Here is a 23,863-nt window from a genome sequence, read left to right on the forward strand (position 1 = left end):
CATCAGCCCATCCCCATCCCTGTCCCACCCAGCCCTTGTTCTCCTACATGGGAAACAACAACTCTCCCCGGCTATGCGTGACACCTAACTGGCTCAGGGTGTGCTAGTTTTGTAAAACGGTCACTTCCAGACATCACTCTGAGGGGAAGAGACCCTCATTTAAAGGAGGACTCGAGTAAGCCTTCAAGAGGACATGACACTGTAACTCTCAGGCAGAAGAGGCTAGGTCCTCCTTAGGCGCAATTAGCACCTCATTTTTTTAAAGTAGGCTTCACACCCAGCGTGGGGCTTGAACTCATGACCCTGAGATCAAGACCTGAGCTGAGATCAAGAGTTGGATGTTCAACTGACTGAGCCACCCAGGCGCCCCGTCACCTTGCTTTTCTGATCACAAAACCTGCCAAAGTTTTGGGACACCCAACTTGTGCGGGCTCTGCAAATGAACCCCAGACTGGTGCAAGTCTAGATACCATTGTCACAAAGTGGTTGGGCTTTCCAGACCCAGGTTCAGTCCTGGAGGGGTGGAGAGGGCAGGGTCAGGATGGAACCAGCTCTATAATTTATGGGGCCCAGTGGAATATGAAGATTTTGCCCCTAGTTAAAAAATCATTACCAATTCCAAGATGACAACAGCAGAGTATGGGGCCATTAAGAGCATGGGGCCCTTTGTGACTGAGTCGCTCGTATGCCTACAAAGCTGGTACTGGGTTAGTTCTGGTTGGGCTCCAGAGGCCAAAAGGTCTCAGTTGGCAGAGGGTAATGTCTAGACAGGGATCAAATGCTTCGGTAGAAAAACAGGTGAGAGAGCCAAGCTGAATGAAGCACAGAATTGGCCTTAACCTCCAGCAAGATGCCGGGGCAAGAGGAAGGGGCAGAGCAAAGCAGAGCAAGAGTGGGCCTTCAGGGGCTACAGCCAGGATAGGGGTAAGGATGGGCCTGCTGGTCAGCCTAAAGCCCAGGGATGCTAGGGGAGCTGGCAGGGAGGGCCCTTGTAGCCAAGCTAGAGCCACTGTGGGGCTGATGTACAGCCCAGCCCGGGCCGCCCCCCGAGAAGGCAGGACCCCCTTCAAAGTGGATGGAGAATCCTGCCAGAAGCAACGTAACAGCCCAAACTCTCTCAAGCGAGCAGTATGAACAGAGTTTGATAACAAGACAGCGGGCAGGGAGTCTCTGTGCTCCTGGAGAACTGAGGCCCCCAGGAAGCTGAGGACCAGACATGCATATGACAGAAGCTTCAATCTGTCCTTTCATCTCTTCTGCCTCTATGCTTTTATATTTTCTTTTATTTTCCTTTAATGTCTCAGTAAAGTTCCTTTAAAAAAATTCTAACCCAGCTCCTCTGTGCTGAGTGAAAAGGGGCAAGGAGAGGACAGAAAAGTTGGGTCAGTGGATGAGGGGTGATGGCAGCCGTCAGTCTACTTGGAGATCTGACTGACGTTGTCACTAAGCTTTTACACCGGAAGTGATGGGGTGGCTGCCACCAGCTTACTTCCAAGAGAAGTGGCCCCTTATTTCACCTCAGCCCCAAGGGGTCATGGGAATCTTGTGCCCTACTGAAATGCATAGGCCGTGTGGGCCCAAGGCTGAGAAGTAGGGACCCTTCTCAAGGAGCCCCTTGCAAGCTGGGATCCTTTCCTCTCCTGGCTCCCCAAGTCACTGGCCAGTAGAACCCAAGCCCTCCCTGGAAAGAACTGCAAAAATCTTATTGGGCACAGATAAGGAAGCTGAAGAACAGAGAAGGGCAGAAACTGCCCTGATCACATAGTCTCTCAATGCTGGAGCTGGACTTCAAGTCCCTTTGTGCCCTGTGCCACCAAGAGGGAAGCCAGAGAAAGGAGCAGGACCTCTGTCTCAGACCCCAGTGACTAATGAGGGAAGGCTGCCATGGGGCGGGGGTGCTCACTCAGTGGACGGACAGCAAAAGGCAGCTTCTCCCATCAACAGTGCCAGACGACGGAATCTTGGCCAGACAGCCATTTGCTAAATTTGGATCAGAGGACTGTCTCTGGTTAACCCTTCCACGTCTAAGCAACTGGGAGCAGGATGTTCTCTGTTCCTCATTCCTTCTGAAAAAGCTAGAGCCTTGTTTTAGTGGACTAGGATGGGAGGAGGGTTTTCCTTGGCTACATTGGGCCTCGGAGGTCAGGGAAGTGGAGTGGTGGCAGCTGTGGCTCCCCAAGGGTCACTTTGTACAGGTCACAGGTTCAGAATGAAAGCAGGCAGAGGACAGACTGAAATCCTGCGGCTGGGCACATGAAAGTTAGGCTGCAGGCCAAGGGGAAGCCAGACTGTGGACCATGAGGAAGCAAAAGCATAGCAAAAGCAGGGCGTCAAGCCAGGAAAAAAAAAAAAAAAAAGAAAAAGAAAAAGAAAAAGAAAAGAAAGAAAGAAATCAGGAATTGTGCCAGATGGTCAAAGGTTTGTGGGTCACAGAGAAATCAGGCCACAGAGGAGAAGGAACTCAGGCTTCAGACCAGACCAACGTCACCTGTGATTCAGAAGGAAGGGAGCTGCACCTCCCAGTGAAACCAGGTTGTGGGCCCAGGCCGCACCCCCAGCCCTGCCTCCCCCAGGCCGCACCCCCAGCCCCCGGGGGCCCAGCCTCACTTGAGCTGCTGGGTAATGAGCTCCTCGTCGTTGAGATAGCGCAGCCGCTCCTCCTCCACCAGGGTGCGCTGCCGCTGCAGCGGGTCCTCCTGCCTTCGCGCAGCCTCCGACACGCGCATGCTCAGCTCCGCCTCTGTGCCTTTCAGCAGCGCGCGCAACGACTCCAGGTTCTGTAGCTGCGGGGCGCAGAGGGACCGATGGACCAGGGTGGGAGGGAATGGAGGTGCGCAGCAGGGGAAGGGCCGGGAGGAGGCGGGCAGAGGATAGCCGGAGGCTGGGCGGGCTCCACCTTAGCAGCAGCTGCTCGGCTGCGGCCGCGAGCAGCAGCGAAGGGGTGGGATGGTGGGAAACAGAGGCCCCGGGCTAAATTCTGGGGAAGAATAGAGGCAGGAGGAGAAAGGCATGGGGATAGTGGCGGGAGAAGTGCTAAATTGGAACATGCTGAGGGTGCGGCTGCGTGGCTGTGGCCGTGAACGGGAGCGAAGGGCTATGATGGTGGGGTGGGGGGCGGAGGACGAGGTTACGTGCTGGGCAAATACAGAGACAGGAGAACGGGACGGGCATATTTGGGGGGCAAGAGGAAGCCCTATGTAGGACCGTGCCGACCGTGCGGCTGCATGGCTGTGGCTTCGATGAAAGACTCAAGCAGTGGGGTTTGATAGAGCTTCCGTGGCTGGGGCGAGAAGACTAACTTAACTCTCGAACCCAGTTCTAAGGCTGAGTTGGGGCAATGGCGGGGGTGGGTGAGATCTTATCCGTTGCCCAGATGGCAACTCTCTGCCCCCTCTCCAGCCTGTCTCTGTTCATTATTCTCACCTGACGGGCCCTGGGGCCCTCTAGAGGAGCGGGCACAGCGATGCCAGGCTCCTGACTGGTGGGACCATCTGCCAGACGGGGGAGGGCGGGGAAGACTGTGCGGACTCAGGAAGGGGTAGGGGAGAGGATCTGGGGCGGGGGGGGGGCTTCCGCCCAAAGGCGGGGTGGGGGAGAATGCTGGGCAAGAAGGAATTGGGACTACCCTGAAGATACTGACTGGGGGAAAGGGCTCAGTGGGGGTGGACTGGGGCTCCAAGAGAACGGTGAGTTTTTAGGGAAAGGGTAAGGAGGGCGCAGTGAGGGGAGCAAGGGCGAGCGGTGGGAAGGGGTTGCGGCGTGAGTGGGAGGGTCGTATCTGGGAGGGGCTTGAGGGGGCGGGGCACGGGGCGAGGCCCCGGAGCAGGCTGTACCTGGAGCTTTCGAAGTTGCTGAAGTTGGCTGCGCAGGTCACTGGTGCTGTTCTGTAGGCCACGCAGGTGCAGCTGCATTTGCAAACGACTGATGGCAGTGGGCTGCCCCGCAGGAGTGCTGCTGGCCGAGGGCGGGGGAGGGCCAGACACTGGGGTGGCCCCGCTGCTCCGGCTGCCTGACCCACAGGCTGCAGAGAGGGACCACGAGGATGGGAGAAAGGGAACAAACCTTGAGCCTGCAAGGGGTTTGGACAAGGTCTTTCCCACCCCGGATCCTCCCAGTAGCTAGAGAAGCACGGGGCTCTGACTCCCTGCCCCAACTAATGGCTCAGCCCTTCTGTAGGGAGCAAAGCACCAGGGCAAAGGCATTTTGGGCTAAGGTGACTGTTCATTGACCCACTGAAGCCCGGTGACATAGCTGATGGTTTAATTCCCACTTTACAGATTAGGAATCTGAGGCTTGGAGAGGGCAAGTACCTGTGGGGGAGGGGCAAAGGGTCACTCACGTGCTGACGGGGTTCCTGCTCCATTGGAGCCTTCAATCTTCTCGCTGTGGCACAGGGAAAAGATGGCCATCAGTGGGTCCGGGCTGACCCCAGACCATCAAAGCTTGGGTGAGACTTTAACAAAATCTCCTCCAGTCCCCTGATGTCAGGATGGAGTCCCAGAGAAGGAAAGGGGCTCATCCAGATTCACACACTGAGACACTGGCAGAGCTGGGCCAGGCTTCTGCTGCCCACTTTTCCTTCCTCTTGCCTCAACCATAGGCCGTGGCACTAGTGTTGAGAGAAGAGTCTTACCTGGGGGTCTCAGGCTCCGAGCCTCGTAGTAGGGCACTCTGTACCAGGCCCGTGAGGCTGGCAATCTGCTTCTCCATGGCCTCCATGCGCTCTCTGGAAAGGATGGTGGCTTTGAGCAACGCTTCTCTGGGTATGGGGTCCCTCTTGCTGAGGGACCCCGTTCCTAAGGAATGCCTCCATTCCTAAGATTGATAATTAAAGGAAATACCATTCCTTCCCCAGCCACCAGCACAGACAATTCAGAGGGCCCCAATGCCAAAGATTCAAGCCCACAGTCCCCCACCTAACATTGGGAAGGCTCCTTTCCATCTGACAGTCATTTCCTCCCTTGCTGGCCCCATCTCTCAATACTGGTTCTCTAATGGGCCCCACCTCAGGGAGGTGGGGCCCCTGCACATATACCTCTGCACATGTTTTCCCCCTTCCTGGCATGCCCTCCTCCCTACCTCCTCCTAGAAGCCATCCCAGAGTCCTCGACAGCTTTAAGGAGTCCCTCCTTCCACACCACCTGTCTACTCTCTCAAAGGAAGTGCAAGTATTTTTTTAATGTGTCATCCCCACTGAACAAGGCAGGAACCAGGCTTTCCCAACTTGGCATCCACAGTGCCCAGTTCAGTGCCTGGCACACAAGCCACAGGAGAGCTGTGTGAATGTGAATTGCTTCTCCATATCTCTGCAGCACTGCCCGCGGACAGAAGGGGATAGGTCAATGCTCTGGTTACCTCCTCCAGCCCTGTATCCTTAGGTTGGGGCTGAATAACAGGCAAGAGTTCCCCAGCTTGGAGGCTACCTAATGGAATGTGCCTCTCTCCCCATTCCTATTTCTTACCAGCACCCCCTCCCCAGTGGACTTCAGCTGACTGTGTGCTGGACAGCTCTCATGGCTGCAAACTCTGAGCAGGAAAGGCTTGGAGGACTGGTTCAGCCTCAATTTTAGTTGGGGGAACTGAGGTTTTAGGGATCCGATGTACACCCAGGTCTCCAGAGGCCTTGTCTGGGGCCCTTTCATCCAACCCCTCCAGGTCTTGCAGAAGGAAGGAAAATGGCATGTCCGTCTCTCCAGTGTCTTCCCTGTCATATCCAAATTATTCCAGTGAACTCTCAAGGCTACTCTGGGTCTACAAAGGACTCTGGGGTCTCACAGTCCAGGACGCAACCCTGCCACAGACCGAATGTGTTCCCTCTCCCCACCCCCAACAGCCCTGAGGCCTCGCGAGCGTCCCGCACCTGGTCTCCGTGTCCTTGGCTGGCACCGGCGGCCCAAATCCAACCAGCGGGCGCTCCCCAGGCCCGGGGAAGAGCTCGGGAGGCGGGGCTCCGGCCGTTGAGGAGCCCCCCGCGCTGCGGGTCTTGCCTCCGGGACTCTCCGCGAAGACCGACGAAGAACCTGAGTCTTTGCGGAAAGACTGGCGCACCGGCGAGCCGCGGCTGGGCGGCCCCGAGTAGGGACTGTGCGGCGGCTGGGGGCCTCCGGGGGGCGCCGCCACGTCGGCCAGCTTCTGAGGCGATGAGGGCGGTAGGCGGAAGCCATAGCCGTCGCCGTAGAGCGGGCCACCGCCCGCCGCCTTGTACAGCGAGTCCTCCAGGTCGGACTGCAGCGCGGCGGCCGAATAGGTGCTGAGCGAGCGCACGGAGCCGCGCTTGTAGAGGCCGCTGGCGCCCGGGTAGGCGAACGGGTCGCCGGCTGCCGCGGCCAGGCTCAGGCGGCCCTCGTGGAGCAGCCCGTAGGGGTCGGCGTAGAGCCCCTCACCCTTCACCAGCACCATGCCGCCCGCCTTGCCCGCCAGGTCCTCGTCTGGCTTCACGTCGCGCCGCTCCAGGATGGCGCTGGGGCTGGGACTGACGCCCTGGGCGGCGGGGGCGCCCCCGAGCCGTTCGGCCGCGTGGTGCACCGGGCTGCCAGCGTAGGAGGGCGGGCGCCCCCCGGCGTAGGAGAGGCGCGAGCGCGACGGCGAGCCCGACTGCAGCCCCGAGGGCAGTCCCGAGGGCAGCCCGGACGGCAGCCCGGACGGCAGCCCCGGGGGCGGAGAGCTGGACGCCAGGTGCGGCGCCGGCGACAGGTTGTTGAGACGCCGTGTGGGCGACGACTCCCTCGAGGCATACACCATCTCTCTCTGTGCAGAAGACAGTCCCAGAACCTCACAGGGTTGGTCACAAAGGGGAATCCCTTGCCCCTTGCTTAAGGAGACAACATCTCCCCCCTGACGCTTCGGAAGTCCCTTCTGTTCTCCGCCTTCCCTCCCTCCTGCTGCATTTGGGCCCCTTTCCCATCGGGGGTCCCCGCATGGAGGAAGTGGTGGATGCAGAGGCACTAGAGGGGCAACCCCCAGCCCACTCTGTGGTGAGGGTTGGGGAAGCAAGAAGGGAAGCAGTGGTCCCTGATAGAGGACCCCTAGACTATCTAGAGGCCTGCTGGGGAAATCCTGGATGCAGAGGAGGGGATCATGGCAGATGAGGGGAGGGACCCCTCCATGACCTCACAGTTAGTGGAAGCTACTCTCTGCTTCAGCCTCTCTGTTCCCTTCCCCAAAAGCTGCCCTTGATCCCTGGTGACAAGTAACTAGACTCTGTGCACCCGGACCCCATCTGCCCAGCCTCCCCAATCCCCTGGGGATCCCCAGCCATACCCGGAGGTCCCCGTTGGTAAGGTGTGAGCCAGGAAAAGCTGCGTATAATGGCTCCTTCCTATAGATCTTGATAATACTTCGGTCCTGGATGTCCCTGGGGGAGAAGGGGAAGGCGCAATGGGTCACCATCCCTCAGCCCTGCCATAAGGAGGGGTAGCTACTCCAGGAGGAAGGAAGAGGGGTGGCAAGAGGGGCCCCTGGCCTCTTGCTAACTTCTTGCTCAGTGCCTCAGACTGCCTGCCACCAACACACACAACAGCCTCCACCCCGCCCACCTCCTCGGCCTCACGCGCCATTGTCAGGTTAGCTCAAGCCAAAAGGAGCTAAGCAGGGGTGGATGATTTTGAGGGGAGAGGGTAAGATGATCTAGGAAGGAGAGAGGAAGGGCTGAGGTTGGGTCAAGAGGAAGCTGGGGAGGGAAAGGCCTGGGGAATCGAGCCCCCCCCCCCCTTCAGAGGAGGAGCCTGGGGAAGCCCACCCAGCCCCCGGGGCCACGCCCACCGGACGTCCTCCAGCTCGTAGAAGACGTTGCGAGCTTCGTCTTTGATGAGGATGGCGGTGTTGGGCGACTTAAGCATGCCCATGGTGAGCTTCTGCGGGAACATGTGCGCGATGAGCGCGTGCAGCGTGTCCAGGCTGCTGACCTCGTGCGTGATGTGCACGCGCCGAGTCTCCTCCCCGAACTGCAGAAACAGCACCCCTGCGAAGGAGACGCCGCCCTCTCTGTCAGAGCTGCTGCCGCCACCACCACCACCACGGCCACCGCCGCCACCACCACCACCACCACCACGGCCACCACGCCGGCTGGGAGATTGAGGGGGACCTTCGGGAGCCGCGCTGGTCCTGCAGAGGCAGGGTCTGAGGCCAGAGGCGCCCCCCGAATGCAGGTGCACCCAGGCACCCCTCATGCTGCCGTCCTCTCAAGGCACCTCCTCGACCCCAGGCAGGTAGGAGCCTGGATGAGGAAATGAAATTGGGGGCAGGAGCAGGTGCACCAGAAACTGAGAGGGAGCTGTCGCTGAGGGGAAGAGAGGTGAGCAAGAGGGGAATGAAGGAAGAGGGGGCCGGTGAATGGGGATGAAGGAGAGAGAAGACAGGGAGAGCAAGGGATAGGGCAGGTGGTGCCAAGGGAGGGAAGGGGTGGGAGAGAGGAGGGCTAGGAAGAGAAGCTGAGGAGGGAGAGGCCCCAAGGAGAGGAGACTGCTGGGGGGCAGGGAGGTGCGAGTGTGGCGAAGGGAGCCAGGGGCTTGGTTGAGGAGAGATGGAATGGTGAAGGGGGTGAAGAGGGTTTCAGAGTGAGCAGAGCAGAGGGAGGAGCCAGTGGCCAGGAGGAGGGTGGACTGGGCGAGTAGTACCTGGCGAGCGCAGCTTGGTCTGGCTGGCAGAGCGGGAGAGGGGCAGGCTCTGTCGGAAGCGGTTCATCCTACTGAAGCCCAGGGGCAGCTCCGCCTCGGACATGGTCTCCAGCGACTCAGCCGAGGCGTATGACAGCTTGGCTGCCTGGTCTGCCAGCCCAGGCTGGGCTCCCTGAGTGTGGCGTGAGCTGCGGGTCTGCAGGGGCAGGGCAGGATGACAGGAATCAAACATGAGCCCCTTTTGCTCTGCCCATTGCCTCTATCCGGGCCCAGGGAGCCCCTGCCAGCCAGCTACACACACACACACACACACACACACACACACACACACACACACACACCAGTCTCCTGGATTCCAGACTCGCTGTGTGGCTACAGGAGAGTTCCCCAACCACTTAGGGCCTTGGCCTCCCTAGGACACCCAGCAGGTAAGGAGTGGGCAAAGGACTCAGGCACCCTGGGAAGCCAGACAAGAAACCATCTGAGCGGGAGCCAGGGCACGCCTGCTATTTTAAGCTTCCAAAGAACAACAACACAAATTTGTCACTGAGGTGAGCAGCAGAATCATTGAGCAAATTGGGGCATTAGTTCCAGACATTAATTAAGCGGCGGGTTTGTGAGCGGCGAATTTATCCTTCGTGGAGTTCAGAGAGTCGGCTGGGGGCAGGAAGCAGGGTCCAGGGAGGAAGCAAAAAGAATGAGGGGTCCCAGGATCCCAACTCTGGGAGGTATGGGCCCTCAAAGAGGGGCACAATGTCCTTGACTTAGGCTGACTGGGAGAACCATCCCAAAGCTAGCTCGACTCTGGTTTCAAACAGACTCTGCCTACTACATGCAATGCACATGCTAAGCCTGGTGTGGTCCCCATGAGCACATGGCATGTGTGCCCGGCCTCAGCCCCTCCCTGCAAGAGGCGCATGCTGCCACACAGCCAACTGGCCTGGCTTGCCTTCTAGAAAGGCCTCCCTCAATACCCCACATGGCAGCCCCTTGTCCTGAAGCTACAGCTGAGGGTGCTATCCGGCTGGGGCTAGGGAAGGGTGTTACCCAGTGACTGTCCCCTCTCCCAGGGACAGCTTGACCACTCTCCCCTTGAGGGGAGGGGTCACCATGATTTCCGTTACACTTTAAGAGCCTACATTTGGCTGAAGGCTGGGCTGTCACTCAGGGCCACAGCTCCTGCCATTCTGTCCCAGCCTCTTCCCTTAAACCTGGGTGCTGTCAGAAACTCTATTATTTAAGGGAGAAGATAATAAGTCAGATCTATGTTATGTATATTCCATGTTACATACACTAAATACACATATGTATCATATTTATATATATTATCAAGGAAAAATTCATGTTGTCCAATTGTACTTTTCTATAAGTTGTCCATTTTTAACAACAACAAATCACGGAAAGCCATTAACATTGGTTAAGTTGGGGTTGAGACAAAGCTTTCTCTTTTATACATTTGTCTGCTGGGTGAATTTTGCACGATCAGAATATATCACTTTTGTAATTAAAAAAAGTAAACGTATCTCCAGAAAGGAATCATTTATTCTCCTCAGCTCCCTCCTTCCCCCATCCTGATTGGCCCCTAATTAATCTCCATCTTCATATTAACTCAATTTAATATTCCAATTGGATTAGCACTCTGGAAAAGAGAGAGCATCTTCCTCTGATGGGCCATGTGCCCAGCTGTGCCCGAGGTGGCCTGGAGGCCTTGGGGAGGTTCAAGGTCAGATTTGGAGCCCTCAGGGGGCATGCAGTCTGAAGCCCAATGCCTTGGCCAGTGAGTGGGTATGGGTCTGTGGAGGAGGGAGGCAGCGTGGGAATTAAGCCCACATGGGGGGCGCATATACCCAGACTTTGTACCCTGTGACTCAGCACTAGGCTGATCACCAGTGCCAGCCTGTGCCCCTTTCTATCACCTTCAGCCCCGAAGCAGTGTGGGGAACCAGGTCTGTCTGGCAGCCATGAGGTTGCCAGGCAACTGGAAGGCCAGTGGCTGCCAGGATGAAATGGGGGAGGGCCTACAGAATTCAGGCAGAATGAGGCAGCTAGCAGGGATGAAGAGTAAAGGGTAGCCACAGTGCCTGGGGACACAGGTGAGGTGCCAGTAAAAAGATGGAACAGGGGCCAGAATGAAGTGGGGGTTCTTAGGGGCGGCTGACTGCAGAGAAGGCAGATGCCTGTCGAGGCAACCCTTGGGAGAAGAGATAGCCACATTCCCTTGCCCTGCTAGCATCCATCTCCATCTTGGCCCTAGGTACACCTTTCCGTTCTCACAGCCCTTGCGGAAAACCCTCTTGAGAAGAGAGAAAGCCCATTAGCACTTCTCTCTAGTCCTGGGCTGAGTCAAGAGGGCAGAAAAAAAGTGAGACATCCAGGACTTCCTATCTACGAGGGAGATGGCACGAGAATAACACGGTAACTCAAGCAGCGCTGTCCAAAGATAGGAAGGGGCTGCTGTGGGAGGCAGTGTGCGCCTGTCACTGGAGGTATTCCAGCAAGGAGCCGATGACTCCTGATCAGAGATCCGGCAGAGGGAACCCTGAGTGGGGACGGTCAGACTAGGATCCAAGGTCTCCAAAGGCTGTCCACAGACTGGGGCAGGGTCACTTGGGAGCTTTTAAAAGCATTCTTTCCAGGACCCCACATTCACTGAATCCAAATCTCTGGAGTTCCGGATTTTTGACAAGTTCCCAAGGTGATTCTGATTTGGGAAGCCAGTCAGCTTCTGTGACTCTAAGAGCTACCATGGAAGGCTCGCCAGGAGCCAGGCACTGTGATTAGGACGTGCAGTATCTCATCTCTTCTAGTTTTACAACAATGCTATGATGTCGATGTTGTTGTTCCGTTTTACAGAGGAGAAACTGAGGCCCAGGGGATTATGTAAGTTGCCGCTGGTCACTCAGCTAGTTTAGTAACAGACTGGAATACACCACCAGGCTCTTGGGCCCATGCATTAAACCATTACATTCTACTGCTTCCTCCAAAAAAGTTGTGTGCCTCACATGTGTCTATGACTCCATGATTTCTCTGATTCGAGGACTTCTCTCTGGGAGCGTGCATGCAAACAAGATGCTCAGAACGAGATGACTGTCCCTGTCATGAGTCCCTGTCATGGTGCCTGGGACTTGGAGACTCTGGGACACAAGTGGCAGCCTAACTCGGTTGGGTTCTGGGCCTGGCTGCCAAGAGAGGCAGAGGAGGCACCTGAGAGCGCTCCCCCAGGGCTCAGCAGGATGCCCCCGGGAGGGGACAGAGAGCTCTCCAGCTGTGGATAATCCAAACTGTCCAGGAGAGGCAGAAAGGCACTTGTCTCTGAGCTTAGCCCTCCACTTGGGCAACAGGCTTGGGGTGCAGAGCTGTGACTCTCTTGCCTGGCACTGACCACCTGCCCAAAGTGCCAAGTAGGAAAGGGATGAGGGGCTCATCATAGACCCAAGGCCTCCCTGGAAGATGAAAGCCGAGTCCAGAGAAGCGGGCTCTTAACAAGATCACGGGATCCAGGTCCCTGCCTCGGAGCCAGCAGTGTCTCCGGGGGACGCGGGGGGGGGGGTGGGGGGGTGGTTAATGTCAGGCAGCCTCTCTCATTACAAAATGCCCCTCCCAGCCTGGGAAAGCCTAAGTACCCCCAGCCTAGATCCCCAGCAGGGGTGGCCCAAACTCCCACTCTGGATCCATGAGCCCCTGGCAGGCGAACCCAGACTCTCTCAAAGCAGCAGCCACAGCCTGCAGCCCCAAAGCCCACCGCCCACGCCAGAAGGTCCCGTGCAGACGCACACCCCTGTGCAAAGCATGTGCAGGGAGGGCCAGGGGCAGGAGAGCACATGCAGTTGTCATGGAAGCAGAGAAGCACACGCACTGACCTTGAAACTCCAGTAGTTTGGCTGCTGATGGAAATAAGAGAAGAGATGGTTATGCGAGGGTGGGGAGGGGAGAGTAGGGGTGGAGGTGGGATAGAGACCCTTTGAGCTTAGCACTCAGCTCTGGGACGAGGGCCCTCTGCCCTCCCAGGAACAGGAAGGAAGCAGTGCCTGGTACATCCCATTCCCTACTGAGACCCAGGCCAGCCCTGAGCAGGCTCCAGGCTGCCTGGTGGGGACAAGGGAGAACCATTCCAGATGTTCACAAGCTACGCCTTCTAGTCACGGTAACTCAGAGAGTTACAGGTAGAAAAGGCACCGATGACCATGATATAGAGAACCCATGAGACTAGCAGAGATGAATCAGAGCTGCGGGGTCAAAGAAGTGGCATCTGTTGTGACTGGCCAGGGGAAACTTCCTGGAAGAGGCGACATTTGAGTTGGGTCTCGAAAAACGAGCAGCTGGAGATTGGGAGGAAAGGCATGCTGAGCGGAGGGGACAGTACAGGCAAGTGCCCAGGGGCAGGCAAGCAGAGAGCGTGTTGAGGGTATCGTCACTAGTGCAGTCTGGCTGGGGGTGTAAGGCCTGGGAAAGTTGGAGATTGGGCTGCAAAGGGGCTGGGGCCAGCTGGGTGGGTTTCAATTTAGACTTCACTAGGTGAACAGGCAGAAAGTATCTGAGTGAAGCACCGTGGAGTCAGAACTGGAGTCCGGGGCGGGGGGGGGGGGGGGGGGGGTAGGGTTGATATGGCACAGGGTAGAAGAGGGTGGCTGGGGGCCAAGGCCAAGGCAGGGAGGCCTGTGTACCACGATGGACTGGATTTACAGAGCAAAGTGGACAGGTGTCCACCACGGGGAGCCATGGGCAGCAAGGGGGGCCATAGAGACTGGGAGTGTGGACAACGTCCTCTGGCCGGATAGATGAGAGAGGAAGGCTCCTTGCACCCCTAGAGTAGGGGAACTCAGGTTCTTCCTCATTCACAACAACCTAGGGTCACCCTGTCTTCCCCAGAGACCAGAAGGCCCTTCCAGATGGCTAAGGACAAGGAAGGAGGCCAGAGGCTGGGCTGGTTCTTGGCAAAGCCGAGGGCACCCTGCTGACCGGTGCCAGCCTCAGCAGGAAGACAGAGGCAGCAGATGGCCCGGCACTGGGGTGCCTGGCACAAGCAGACAAGATTCCCCGGCCTCAGAGCCACTGACAGAGAAGAGGGACACTGAGGGTCCCTGAGAGGGGCAGGACATCACAGAGGGGTACCTTGTGCCACCTGAATGCTTTCCTGGCCGAGAGGAGTAGGTCGGAGGCTGAGTCGAGGGGCACTGCTGGGATGGAGTTAGACCTTTAGAGTGGGGGTGAGGCCAGGCTTGGGCTGGGATGAAGGGGTTCACTCACCAGGGCCATCCCTGTCCGAGCTACGATTGCCACCTCTCCCCCCCAGTACTGGCTCCAAGAGACACAAAAGATAGTCACATGCCAGGCAAGGGAAGGGGACAGCAAAGTCTGTGTCCCAGCCAATGCCTAGAACAATCTATGGACACATGCCACCCCCGTGGGTGCCAGGGGCTGCCCACAGGTGCTGAGGGGAGGGGAGGGGAGGCAAGAGGCTGGAGTAATGGGCCCTAGCCACAGCTGCCTGTGGCCTTGGGAAGGGGAGGGGCAGCAGAGGGAGTGGACACACGGGGGGCAGGCAGAGGCAGGCAGAGGGCACGGGAAGGTTTCTGATGGGAGTCATGTCTGCAGCCCTGGCGGTGATGGACGGCTCTGCAGAGAAGGCCGCCGTCCCTCCTCTACCACCATCATTACACAGCATACGTGCAGGCCACCCATGGTGCCCCGAAAGACGCAGGCCCCGCGCCGAGCAGAGCACAGACTCTCAGACGCTCTCAGATAAGGACATGGCCACAGATACACCCAGAGTAACGAAAACACGCTCACAAAAGGACACAAGCACTTGGAGAGAAGCCCTCCACGGTCAGAAACAACCCCAGAAGCTCAGAGACATTCATACAGAGAGCAGTCCCACTCATGCACAAGTATGTACCCCTCGCAGGCCCCTCACTTGCATCACACACGCTCCAGCTCCCCGCACAGAAATACAGAGGCGCCAGTACCATTCACACCCCCTGTCAACATCCCCCAGAGTCACAGAGACACCCAAAGATACCATTCACAAGTGTGTGTACACTCACACACACACACACACACACACCTCAACTGCAGAAAGACACAAAACAGCACCCACACAATGTGCACATACAAAGAGAAAGTCTCATCCCTCCTTCCCCCCACTCGTCAGGTCACGGAGCCACGGCCGCCTGCCTATGACATCCCAGACATCGTGCATTAGGTAGGTTAACTCCTGATCCAAAACAGGCAGAGGATCCCCCACCCCCACCCAGCCCCCAGTGTCAACACATCAGACTCAGTATGTGCAGATGGCTGGGGCCGCCTTGCGCCTCTGGGGCCTGGCTACAGCCACACTAGGTGTGCCCAGACTCCCAAGGCTGGGCACATCCGTGGGGCAGTCAGACCCTGAAGGGAGGGGTCACTACCTGGGGACAGGGAAGAGGACTGGGGAGCATCAGTGCCACAGGAAAGGCCAGGCAAGCCCCACTAGAGGGTAACAATGGAAGAGTTGCTGCGTTTGTGCTTGGCAAACTTGGAGTGAGGCTGAGACTTTGGGCTCTGGCCTGTAGGGCACGCTGAGTAGATTCTGCCCCCGCGGCCTCTCTGGAAAGTGGGAAGAAAGATCCTCTTTTATGTTGGCCCCACCAGGAATAAGACACAGTCTCCTGGCAACTCAGTGTCCTTGGGGGGAAGGGGAGGACAAAAGTGGGGAGAAGTCCCTAGGAATGCCATCCATCCTCTGTCTCTCTTTCCAGGGTGTTAAACCCACAGAACAGCCTTGGGTGACCGAGAGCAGAGAGCTCCCCACCCCCATTTGCTAAGGTGGGGTTCTCCCCATCCAACCTCCTCACCCTTTCCCTGGCTGTCTGTTCCTCCCGCTTGCCTAACACAATGCCTTGTATGTCAGTAGGCCCTCAACAAATATTTGACCATGAACGAATGCGAAGAAACTAGGACCAGCCCATAGGAGGGGAGGGGATGTCTCTGAATACTCTTGTCTGGCACCACTCCCACCATCTCCTGGCACCCAGCACTGCTCAGCCTTCTGAGCCTTTCCCCTGGGAATTTCCCAACGCCAGAAACCGCCTGGAAGGAGGGCAAAGGGCAGGAAGGGCCCAAGAGAGGTCTGGCCCTTCACCCCCAGCAAACACCTCCAGTTTCAGGAAGGAGCTCTCTCCATCCCCCATATTCAGAGATGGGGGGGGGGCGGTCTCCCCTTCCCAGAGGATGGTGAGAAGGTGGAAAAAAGGAAGGTCTGAGTGGGAGAGCCCTTGCCAAGGGTACTCACTTGTAGGAAAGAATCTTATGAGAGCAGGGGACAAAATGAAAGGTGTCCTTAAGGATTCGATTTGGAAGCCAAGCATTCACTCTCTAGGGAAAAGGCTTTCAGAAAGACAGGAGGGGGAAGCTTCCCGGTGACCCTGGAAAGCAAGGCTGGGGAGTCCTCAAACTCCCAGGTGAGAAAAGGAAACAGCTTCTTCCCTCTGGGGTGGGGGTGGAGGGCTGAGGAGTTAACCCCCTCCCTTCCCCACCTTAAGAGCCCTTAGTGGGGTTCTTCCCTCCCGCTGCAGCTGATCCCTTTCTCTGGGGCCAAGCCCTGGGAGGGGCGGGGCCGTGCCCCCTGGGAGCCTGAGCCCAGCCAGCTGAGGTCTCTCCGCTCCTCGCTCCTCGCTCCTCGGGCAGACGTCCCCTGTAGGCTAGGTGAGCTGCGTGACCCCTCCTTGACCTCAAGCCCCGACGACGCATCCTCTAGGAAAGGGAGGACTAGCAAACGGGTCTCACCTCCCGCTCCTTAATCCCCTTGGCTCCGCGTGCACCCGCGCACACACCCACCTCTCAACTCCTGTGAACACTAGTCCATGTAAACACCAGCACCCCCAGGGCTACCTAACGTGCCCCCGTGTGGCCAGCCTCCCACCACGACGCACATTCACGACCCTCCCCCCAGGTATGCCCATCGACACCCTCACCTCCTACCCCCCAATGCAGAGCGTGGGGGTTGGGGGGGGGCGCTGCGGGACCAGCGCCGCGCCGGGGGCAAGGGCGCACCCCAGGAAGGTCATGACTTTCCGAGGTTGGGGGAGGGGGCGCCCGCCGCATTTCGGGGTGGGGGTCCGGCCCACGCGGAAGGCTGCGAACGCGGTGGGGGAGGGGAGGGGGCGTTTCTCGGGGATCGGGAACCGCCACGGCCTGCGCGCCTCCCACCCCCCGACCGCCCCTCAGAGCTGCGGAGCTGGCTCCCGTCTCCGTGCCCCGCCGCCCGCGGAACCTCAGGCTGCGGCCCCGGCCCCCGCAGCCGCTCCTCCTTACCTGCGGCCACAGGTGTATGCGCGGGGCCCCCAGCTCCAGGTCCCGCGTCCGGCGGGGGAGGGAGGGCGGTCCCCTACTCCCACCCGCCCGGGCTCTCCCCTCCCCCGGCCACCGCCTCCGCAGCCGCCGCCGCCGCCGCCGGTGCCCTTTGCTGCAATGCGAGAGCCGCCGCCGCGGAGCCGGCCCGGGCCCCGGTCGCCCCGGTAACCGCGACTCCACCTGGCGCGGCGCGGCGCGCCGCCGAGCACATCCTCTCTCCGGCCCCCTCCCCCGGCGCGGCCCCGCCGGCGCAGCCCCGCCGAGGATCGGCGGAGGCTGGTGGCTGCGTCGCCGCGGTCACCCGATACGCCGGCCCGCCGCCCGGGACTCGGGTTGCAGAAGGAGGGAGGGAGGTTAGGCAGCCTAGTGGAAGCGGGGGAGGGGCTGCGGCTTGGAGTCTAGCTTCTGGTCCTCTCCCCGGGTCCTCTTTAGGCTCCCACTCCCACAGGTCTGGCCTAGGGTTGGGGGGAAGAGTGTCCTGCCTCCCGACCTGTCACCCTCGAGATCATGGCCTCTCCCCATCAGGGTCTCAGCTGTGCACCGCTGCCCTCCTCAGCTCTCCGATGACTCCATTCCCAGCGAAGTCTGGGAGGCCTAGGAAGCCTAAGCTTCCTTGATGGCCTCCGATCTTGCTCTGCTGTGTAACTCCGGCCTTTTGCTGACACTCTCTGATCCTACACTTCATTTGCATAAAGGAGAGCCTCAGACTCAGCCATGGGGAAGTGTGATAAGCACTGAGTAGCAAGTGATGACAAGAGCCTATGAACAGACGCTTGCCTCTGTAATTACAAAGCCCTGGGATCAGGGTCTTTTCAAACTCTGATGGAATTTCCTCCATCAGAGCAAATTCCAGATGTGGACAGGCCTAAAGCCCCGTGACCAGGGACAACTGAGCTCACCCAGCTCAGCCTCACTCCTCTCCAGCACCCCAACCATATCTAGTTCCAAGACACGTCATCTGGGGAGGCCTCTGTATGCCCCAGGCACATCGTGTCTATCCTCTGCCCCATCACCATCCCTGTCCCAGCCCCGTCTTAGCCTCCATGTGCACCCGGCCACTCAGGACAAGTCTATCCCATTTGCCATCCAGCCTTGGGGGCAGACACATTTGTTGCCCGAAGTTCAGTCAAGATGGGGCCGAGAGCCAAGAAGGGAAGCGGGCCGAATGCCCTGTGGGTGACGCCGAGCGTGCCAATCTGTCACTAGACTTGAGTTACACTCCGCTAAAACGTCCGTGCTCTGGAGCCTTGCCCTTTCTTAGGCTGTCACATCTTTCCTTCTAATTCTCCTTGAAAAAGTCAAGCCTTGCTGCCGGTCCCCAGGGGGAGCAGGACGTGTGAGGAAGTGAAGCCGGTACCCATGCTACCCCTTGGATTCCTTGTTTCTGCATCTTTTCTGCTTCCTACAGCTGAACAGCCTCAAGCCAAGGCCCTCTCAGGGTGGCCCCTTCCCTGCTGCAACTCTGACTCCCTGACCCCTCCTCCCTGTTTGGGCCCCAGATGCCTACTTTTCTTCCCTGGCAGGGCCCAAGCCTGAGCTGGGAGCCCAAGCCCTGCCTCAGTTGTGCTCCTGTCTAAGCTGAGATCCATCTTCCCATCTGGGAAACTGAGGCTTGATGAGGAATCAGGGAACAAATTCAGAACAAATAGCTAGATGCCAAAGTCCTCTTAAAAATTGGAAACTAAGCCTTGAGCGTACTGAGAAGGGTGGTAGAGAGACATGGTGAAGAACTTCCTGATGGTAAGGCATCAGGGGAAGGTTGGTTCTGCTCAGAGATGGAAAGGTAGGGTGGGGATATGGGAGTGAGATGGTCTGCCGTGGGCATGGGAACGGAGTACAGGGCCCAGGAGTCTCCTGAAAACCGATGGATGAGGGTAGGGGAGGTACTCCTGTTTAAAGGAGAAAAGAATCCAAAAATTGTTCTCAAAACCTGAATATTCCTCCTCAAAAAACTCCTTCCCCATAGCCAAACTTTGGGGGAGGCAGCGGTCGGAATCAGATAATCAGGGGAGAGTACAGGACATGAGTCTCCGGAAACTGGAGGCTCCTACATAAAAGAAAGGGATGCAAAATTAAAGTCCTAAATATCCCCCCTCCAAAAAAAAAGTCTTCCCCAAGCCAAACTCCTCCAGGGGTTTGGGGAGTGTGAGGGAAGTGGGTGACTCACCTGGGCCGGCTGGCCAGCCCCGGAGGGGGCGGAGTCGCCATGGAGGTGGGAGCAGAGGGAGCTGAGGAGGCACACGGGGTCCACGGTCCAGCCGCCAACCTGTGTGTGCGAAGGGGGGGATACCCCATTAGGGGGAGCGGGCAGGAGCCGCTGGGGGACTGTGACGGGGCGGGGAGGGACATTCCTGGGGCAAGGTTTGGCACGGAACTCACACCCCAGAGGGAACTTGCAACACTGGCTGGTCCCTTCCCAAGGCTGGATCTCTAACTAGAACCCCTGGTCTGTTTCTGGATGTTTCTCTCGTGTCCGACTGGGGGCTGCCTCAGCCCAGGAGGGGGTCTCCTCCATCAGATACTCCTGAGTTCCCTTTCTTCAATTTTTGACTGCCTCCCTGGACACTCTACCAAGGAGCTGTTCCTCACCTGTCCTCTCCTCCAGCTCCTCTTTTCCCTCACAGAGACGGGGAACCAGTCCGCAGGGGTCCTCACTCCCACGTGCCTCTGCACTGACAGCACCTCTTTCTTCCCTGCTGTCTCCCAACCCCAGGCCACACCACACCTAAGACTTGAAACCCATTAACCCAGGACCTTTCCCCCAAGGCCTTCTTCCCCCTCGCCATCCCCAAAGTCATTCGCCTTCATTCATTCCACCGACATTCACCCAGCCGGCACTACGCTTAGGCACCGAGCCCTCCGTGGCAAGGGAGACGTCTGAGATCCTACCCACTCACTCTACTCGAGGGAATGAATGAGTGAATGAACAAAGGAATGAATTTGTGAGCAAGTTGCTGTGCTTTGACTCATTTACTAAGTATTTGCTGAGCGCCCATCTGTGCCACGGAACGTGCCGGACACGTCCGAGGCCCTCAAACGTGCCCATGTCTTCCCTCTCAGGCCTGCTGCCCCTTGAGGCCATCACCCCTGCTATCTTCATCTTTTTATGGCCGAACCTCCCAGACTGCTCTGCGCCACAGCTCTGCCACCACCTCCAAGCTCCTCAACCCCTGAAACTGGCCATGACCTCACCACACCACGAGAAACGAGGGGGACCCTCTGGACCCACAGGTCCCAGCCGGTGCCAATGGCTGTTTCTCTCTCTCCCTCCTGACTTCGGAAGCGCTGGTGGTCCTCCTGCTGGGCCTTTCTCCTCCTCCTTCTCCACGCTGTCATGGCCCTCTCCCCTCTCAGACTCCATTCTGCCCTGGTGGCCGTGCTTATGCCCCAGGTCCCGCTGCCACTCTGCCCAGATCATGCTCACCTGGCCTCCTGAAGCTGTTGTTGGTTCAGTCTTGGGCCGTACCTATGGCGCCCCTAATGGACATCCCTGGGAATGCCCTCCCCGCTCTGCAAACTCACCTTCCCTATTCCTGTCTCCCATCCCCCCAACATCTCCCTCCCACCCACTTACTCCTCCCCAAGGCACCGATAGCTCCCTGCTACCCAGGTTTTCTGTCTTTGGCTCCTCGGTCCAGGCAGCAAGCAAGGCTTGCTCAGCCTTCTCTCCAACCCCCCATCTCTTCACCCTCCCTAACACCTTCTCTTCCTCCTCTCTTTCTTCCCCTATCCACCATCCAAAAACAACCAAGCCCTCCTAGCCACCACCATCTGGCCCCACTTTTCCAGTCTGCCCCCACACCTCCCGCTGCCTCCCTTCTGCACCAGCCAGGTGGGCTTCTGTACCGGTCCCCAAACCAACTCAGGACCATGCTCACCTCCCAATCTTCCCGGCTCCTCAAACGACGTTCTCTTCCTCGATGCCCATTCAGACCCTTTTCATCCTTCTAAACCTAGTTTTGATCCCTCCTCCTCCAGGATTCCTTTCCTGACCAGGCCTGCCCACCTGGTCTCCTCTCCTCTAAACCCTCTCCCAACTGACTGTGCCCCTCATACTTCCGTGTAAGCATTCTTCCACCCCCTCCAGATCACAAATGCCCCTGCCCCTCCTCCCAAGCCAGAGCACACAGAAGGAACCCACTGAGAGGGGCTTCCTGAGGGTGAGGGCCACATCTCCAAATGCAACTCTCCCCTATTCCAATCAGATCTCTGCTCCCAGGAGGTCTCTAAAGCTGGGAAAAGGCCAAAGCAAGACAGAACTGGGGGTGACATCAGGGGCCACATGTGCCAATGTGTCCTTGTTCCCTGCTGTGACAACAGGAATGGGGACACTCTTCCCCTTTCCCAGCCACACCCAGCAGTACCTGGAAAGGAGGACAGAGCAAGACAGGTGTGGGATCAGGGACTGACACCACCAGCCTTTCTGAAATAGTGTGGGTGAAATGTACTCCTCTCCCCCACTTCCCTTCTCCCAGGGGACAATGCCTGGGTCTCAGCAGCCATCAAGGCATCTCGCCAATGTGGGACTGTAGGCAGAAGGCTACGCCCAGGAAAGAACTTTCCTACAGACAAGAAGGTCACAGTTGAATGGAGAGGTGCATCCAGGAACTCAAGGATCTGGGAGAGGTTTACAGGTGAAGCATCCTACCCCATACAGAAGGAGACAGGCCCTGGTCTGGAAGCAGGGACCCTGACGCCTCTGTAAGCCTTACTGATGGCAGGAGAGAAACCAAGGCACAGAGAGAGGCAGCCTCTGGCTAGAAGTCACACAGCGAGTCTCGGGGGGGGGGGGGGGGGGGAGGGGGGAGGAACAGGGAGGGAGGAGGATAAAAGGCCCCAAGAGTTCTGGGCTCTGTTCTTGCAGGGGCTGGGGGCACATCAGACCCAGCCTACCGAGGTTCCCAAAGGGGGCCATGTCACAGAGGTGCCAACCCCAAGAGCCTCAACTCCAGGCTGGACGGACTTCAGGCTCAGAACAGTCAGCCCCCAAGACTGTCCCCTCTTCCTCCCCACCACAACTTTGGCCTCCAAGACAGCCTTCCTGTCCTTCTGCCCAATCCAACAGCATCTCTGCCTCTCTGTTCCATCGAGGGCTCCCAACTCCGGGAGGAAAGGGCAGAGGTCTGGAGGCTGAGCCCTCACCCCCTACCTCCCCAGGCTCCAGACAAGGCCAACCAGGCCAACTCCTTGCCACCCCCTTCCCGCTCTCTCTTCAGATGCCTCTCGGAAGAGGGATGAGCCTGGGGGGCAGGGAAGCACGGCGTCAGACCCCCCCTCCCCAGCCCACAGCCAGCCCCCACTCACCTGCTCTCGCATCCTGTCCTGCTGACCGCGCAGGGCCAAGGCGTGCTGGGGGTACTTGTTCTTGAGGTGGTCCATGAACGCATCGCGCTTGCGGTCGGCATCGGCCTTCTGGAGCCCACTGAGCGCCTCCAGGCTCTGGGCGGCGATCACCGTGTGCCTCCGTTCGGACGTGTGCACCAGCCCCACGTTGGAGAAGCGCCGGCCCCCGCCGCCCGCGCCGCCCCCGCCCCCCAGGGTCCGGTACTCCCGCGGGTACTCGGCATCGTCCGCAGATAGCATGGGGGGGCTGCTCCGCTCCGGATCTGCGAGAGGGGAGAGGGGGCACGGCGGGGTCACGGGGCGTCCAGCACGGGGCTGCCCGGCCCTCCCCTGGGTCACTGCGGGGAAGGGCAGGCCTAAGGCGGGGCAACAGGCACCGGGCTGCCCACCCCCCACTAGGACGCCTAAGAGGCAGCAGGGGGGAGGGCTCCACGGAAGTTGGGGCGCAAGGGCGGGGTCCAGCTTCGTGCTTTTCTTCGGGTGGGTTTGGAAGGGTGATGGCTACAAGTGAGGGGTTATTTGAGGCCAGGGAGGGGCTGGGAGCCTGAGTCGTGAATCCCTCTTTAGCCACATACCCCCTTCTTCCTAATGCTAGTGTGAACAGGTTGAGGGAAGGGGAGTTTCCTTTTAGATGCTTCCTGAAAGATGTGGAAAGGAGCCTGTACTGTCTTCCTTTCATGAGCGTCCTCTAAGGAGTGGGGCGGGGACCCCCCCTTTTCCCCTCCCTCCCCAGAGACAGACAGATGGACAGACAGGGGAGGCTGGGCACAGAGAAAACAGTGAGGGAGAGAGAGAGATGGACTTGGGACAAACTCAAAGGAAAAAGAAAGCAGACAGAACAGCTCAAGCCCTCACCCTGGGACCCTCCCCGCTCCCCACCACCCCTTTCTTCAGTCTCCCCTCCCAACACACACACACACACACACACACACACACACACACACACACACACAGTTGGAGACCTTTAAGAGACGCACAGGGGACGAAGGACAGTACAGAAGCAGAAAAAAGGGAAGGCCGGGGGTTGAGGTCCCCACGCGGAATTCTGAATCGTTTCCCCACATGCCCACCAGCCCCGAAGTCCTGGCCTCGCCAGGCCCAGCCCTGCTGTCTCGCGTCCTCCAGCCTCAAAGCTGGGACAGTGGCTCCAGAGTGTCACCCATGCCAGCTGTGGTATCACCCACAACAGGTGCCAGGTGTCCCTCGCAGGGAGACAAACACAGTCTCCCTGGCATACCCCCAGCCCCACAATCCACCAGCCTCAAAGCCGCAGTCCCCAAGCGTAGCCTAGGTCTGGGGGCGTCGGACCCTGCAGCAGACTATGCACCCACATAGGGGCTGACTCACAGGGCCAACTGGGGCAAAGAAGAGGAGGCTGGGGATGCTGGGACCCAGCCAGGTTCCATCCAGCTAGAGTGCCCGGTCAGCCCCCTCCCTCCACACATCTACTGGGCATTAGGCCTGCTGCCAGGCCTCTGTCACCTCCTGTGCACCACAGGAGGACAGAAGAAATTCAGCCACATTTCAGGAAAAGCTATCCCTCACCTAACACACACACACCCACACCCACACTC

The 23,863-nt window shown here is 58.6% G+C and overlaps 1 protein-coding gene across 4 annotated transcripts in view; it reads right to left on the bottom strand.

Moving 5' to 3' along the window:
• The window catches only part of SRCIN1 (SRC kinase signaling inhibitor 1), a 69,907-nt gene that overhangs the window by 20,688 nt on the left and 25,356 nt on the right, over nucleotides 1–23,863 (bottom strand). For 3 of the 4 annotated variants that reach the window (XM_045488616.1, XM_045488614.1, XM_045488615.1), the window contains 11 exons: nucleotides 22,251–22,552; nucleotides 19,114–19,212; nucleotides 12,476–12,499; nucleotides 8,616–8,811; nucleotides 7,762–7,960; nucleotides 7,261–7,354; nucleotides 5,861–6,747; nucleotides 4,634–4,726; nucleotides 4,340–4,383; nucleotides 3,834–4,021; nucleotides 2,608–2,783 (listed from right to left, as the gene is read on the bottom strand). In XM_045488616.1, the coding sequence (XP_045344572.1) occupies nucleotides 2,608–2,783; nucleotides 3,834–4,021; nucleotides 4,340–4,383; nucleotides 4,634–4,726; nucleotides 5,861–6,747; nucleotides 7,261–7,354; nucleotides 7,762–7,960; nucleotides 8,616–8,811; nucleotides 12,476–12,499; nucleotides 19,114–19,212; nucleotides 22,251–22,552 (2,302 nt within the window). The remainder of the gene's footprint in view (nucleotides 1–2,607; nucleotides 2,784–3,833; nucleotides 4,022–4,339; nucleotides 4,384–4,633; nucleotides 4,727–5,860; nucleotides 6,748–7,260; nucleotides 7,355–7,761; nucleotides 7,961–8,615; nucleotides 8,812–12,475; nucleotides 12,500–19,113; nucleotides 19,213–22,250; nucleotides 22,553–23,863) is intronic. The other variant, XM_045488617.1, reaches the window with a different exon arrangement.

The sequence above is a fragment of the Leopardus geoffroyi genome, chromosome E1 (assembly GCF_018350155.1).
Source record: "Leopardus geoffroyi isolate Oge1 chromosome E1, O.geoffroyi_Oge1_pat1.0, whole genome shotgun sequence".
Taxonomy (NCBI): domain Eukaryota; kingdom Metazoa; phylum Chordata; class Mammalia; order Carnivora; family Felidae; genus Leopardus; species Leopardus geoffroyi.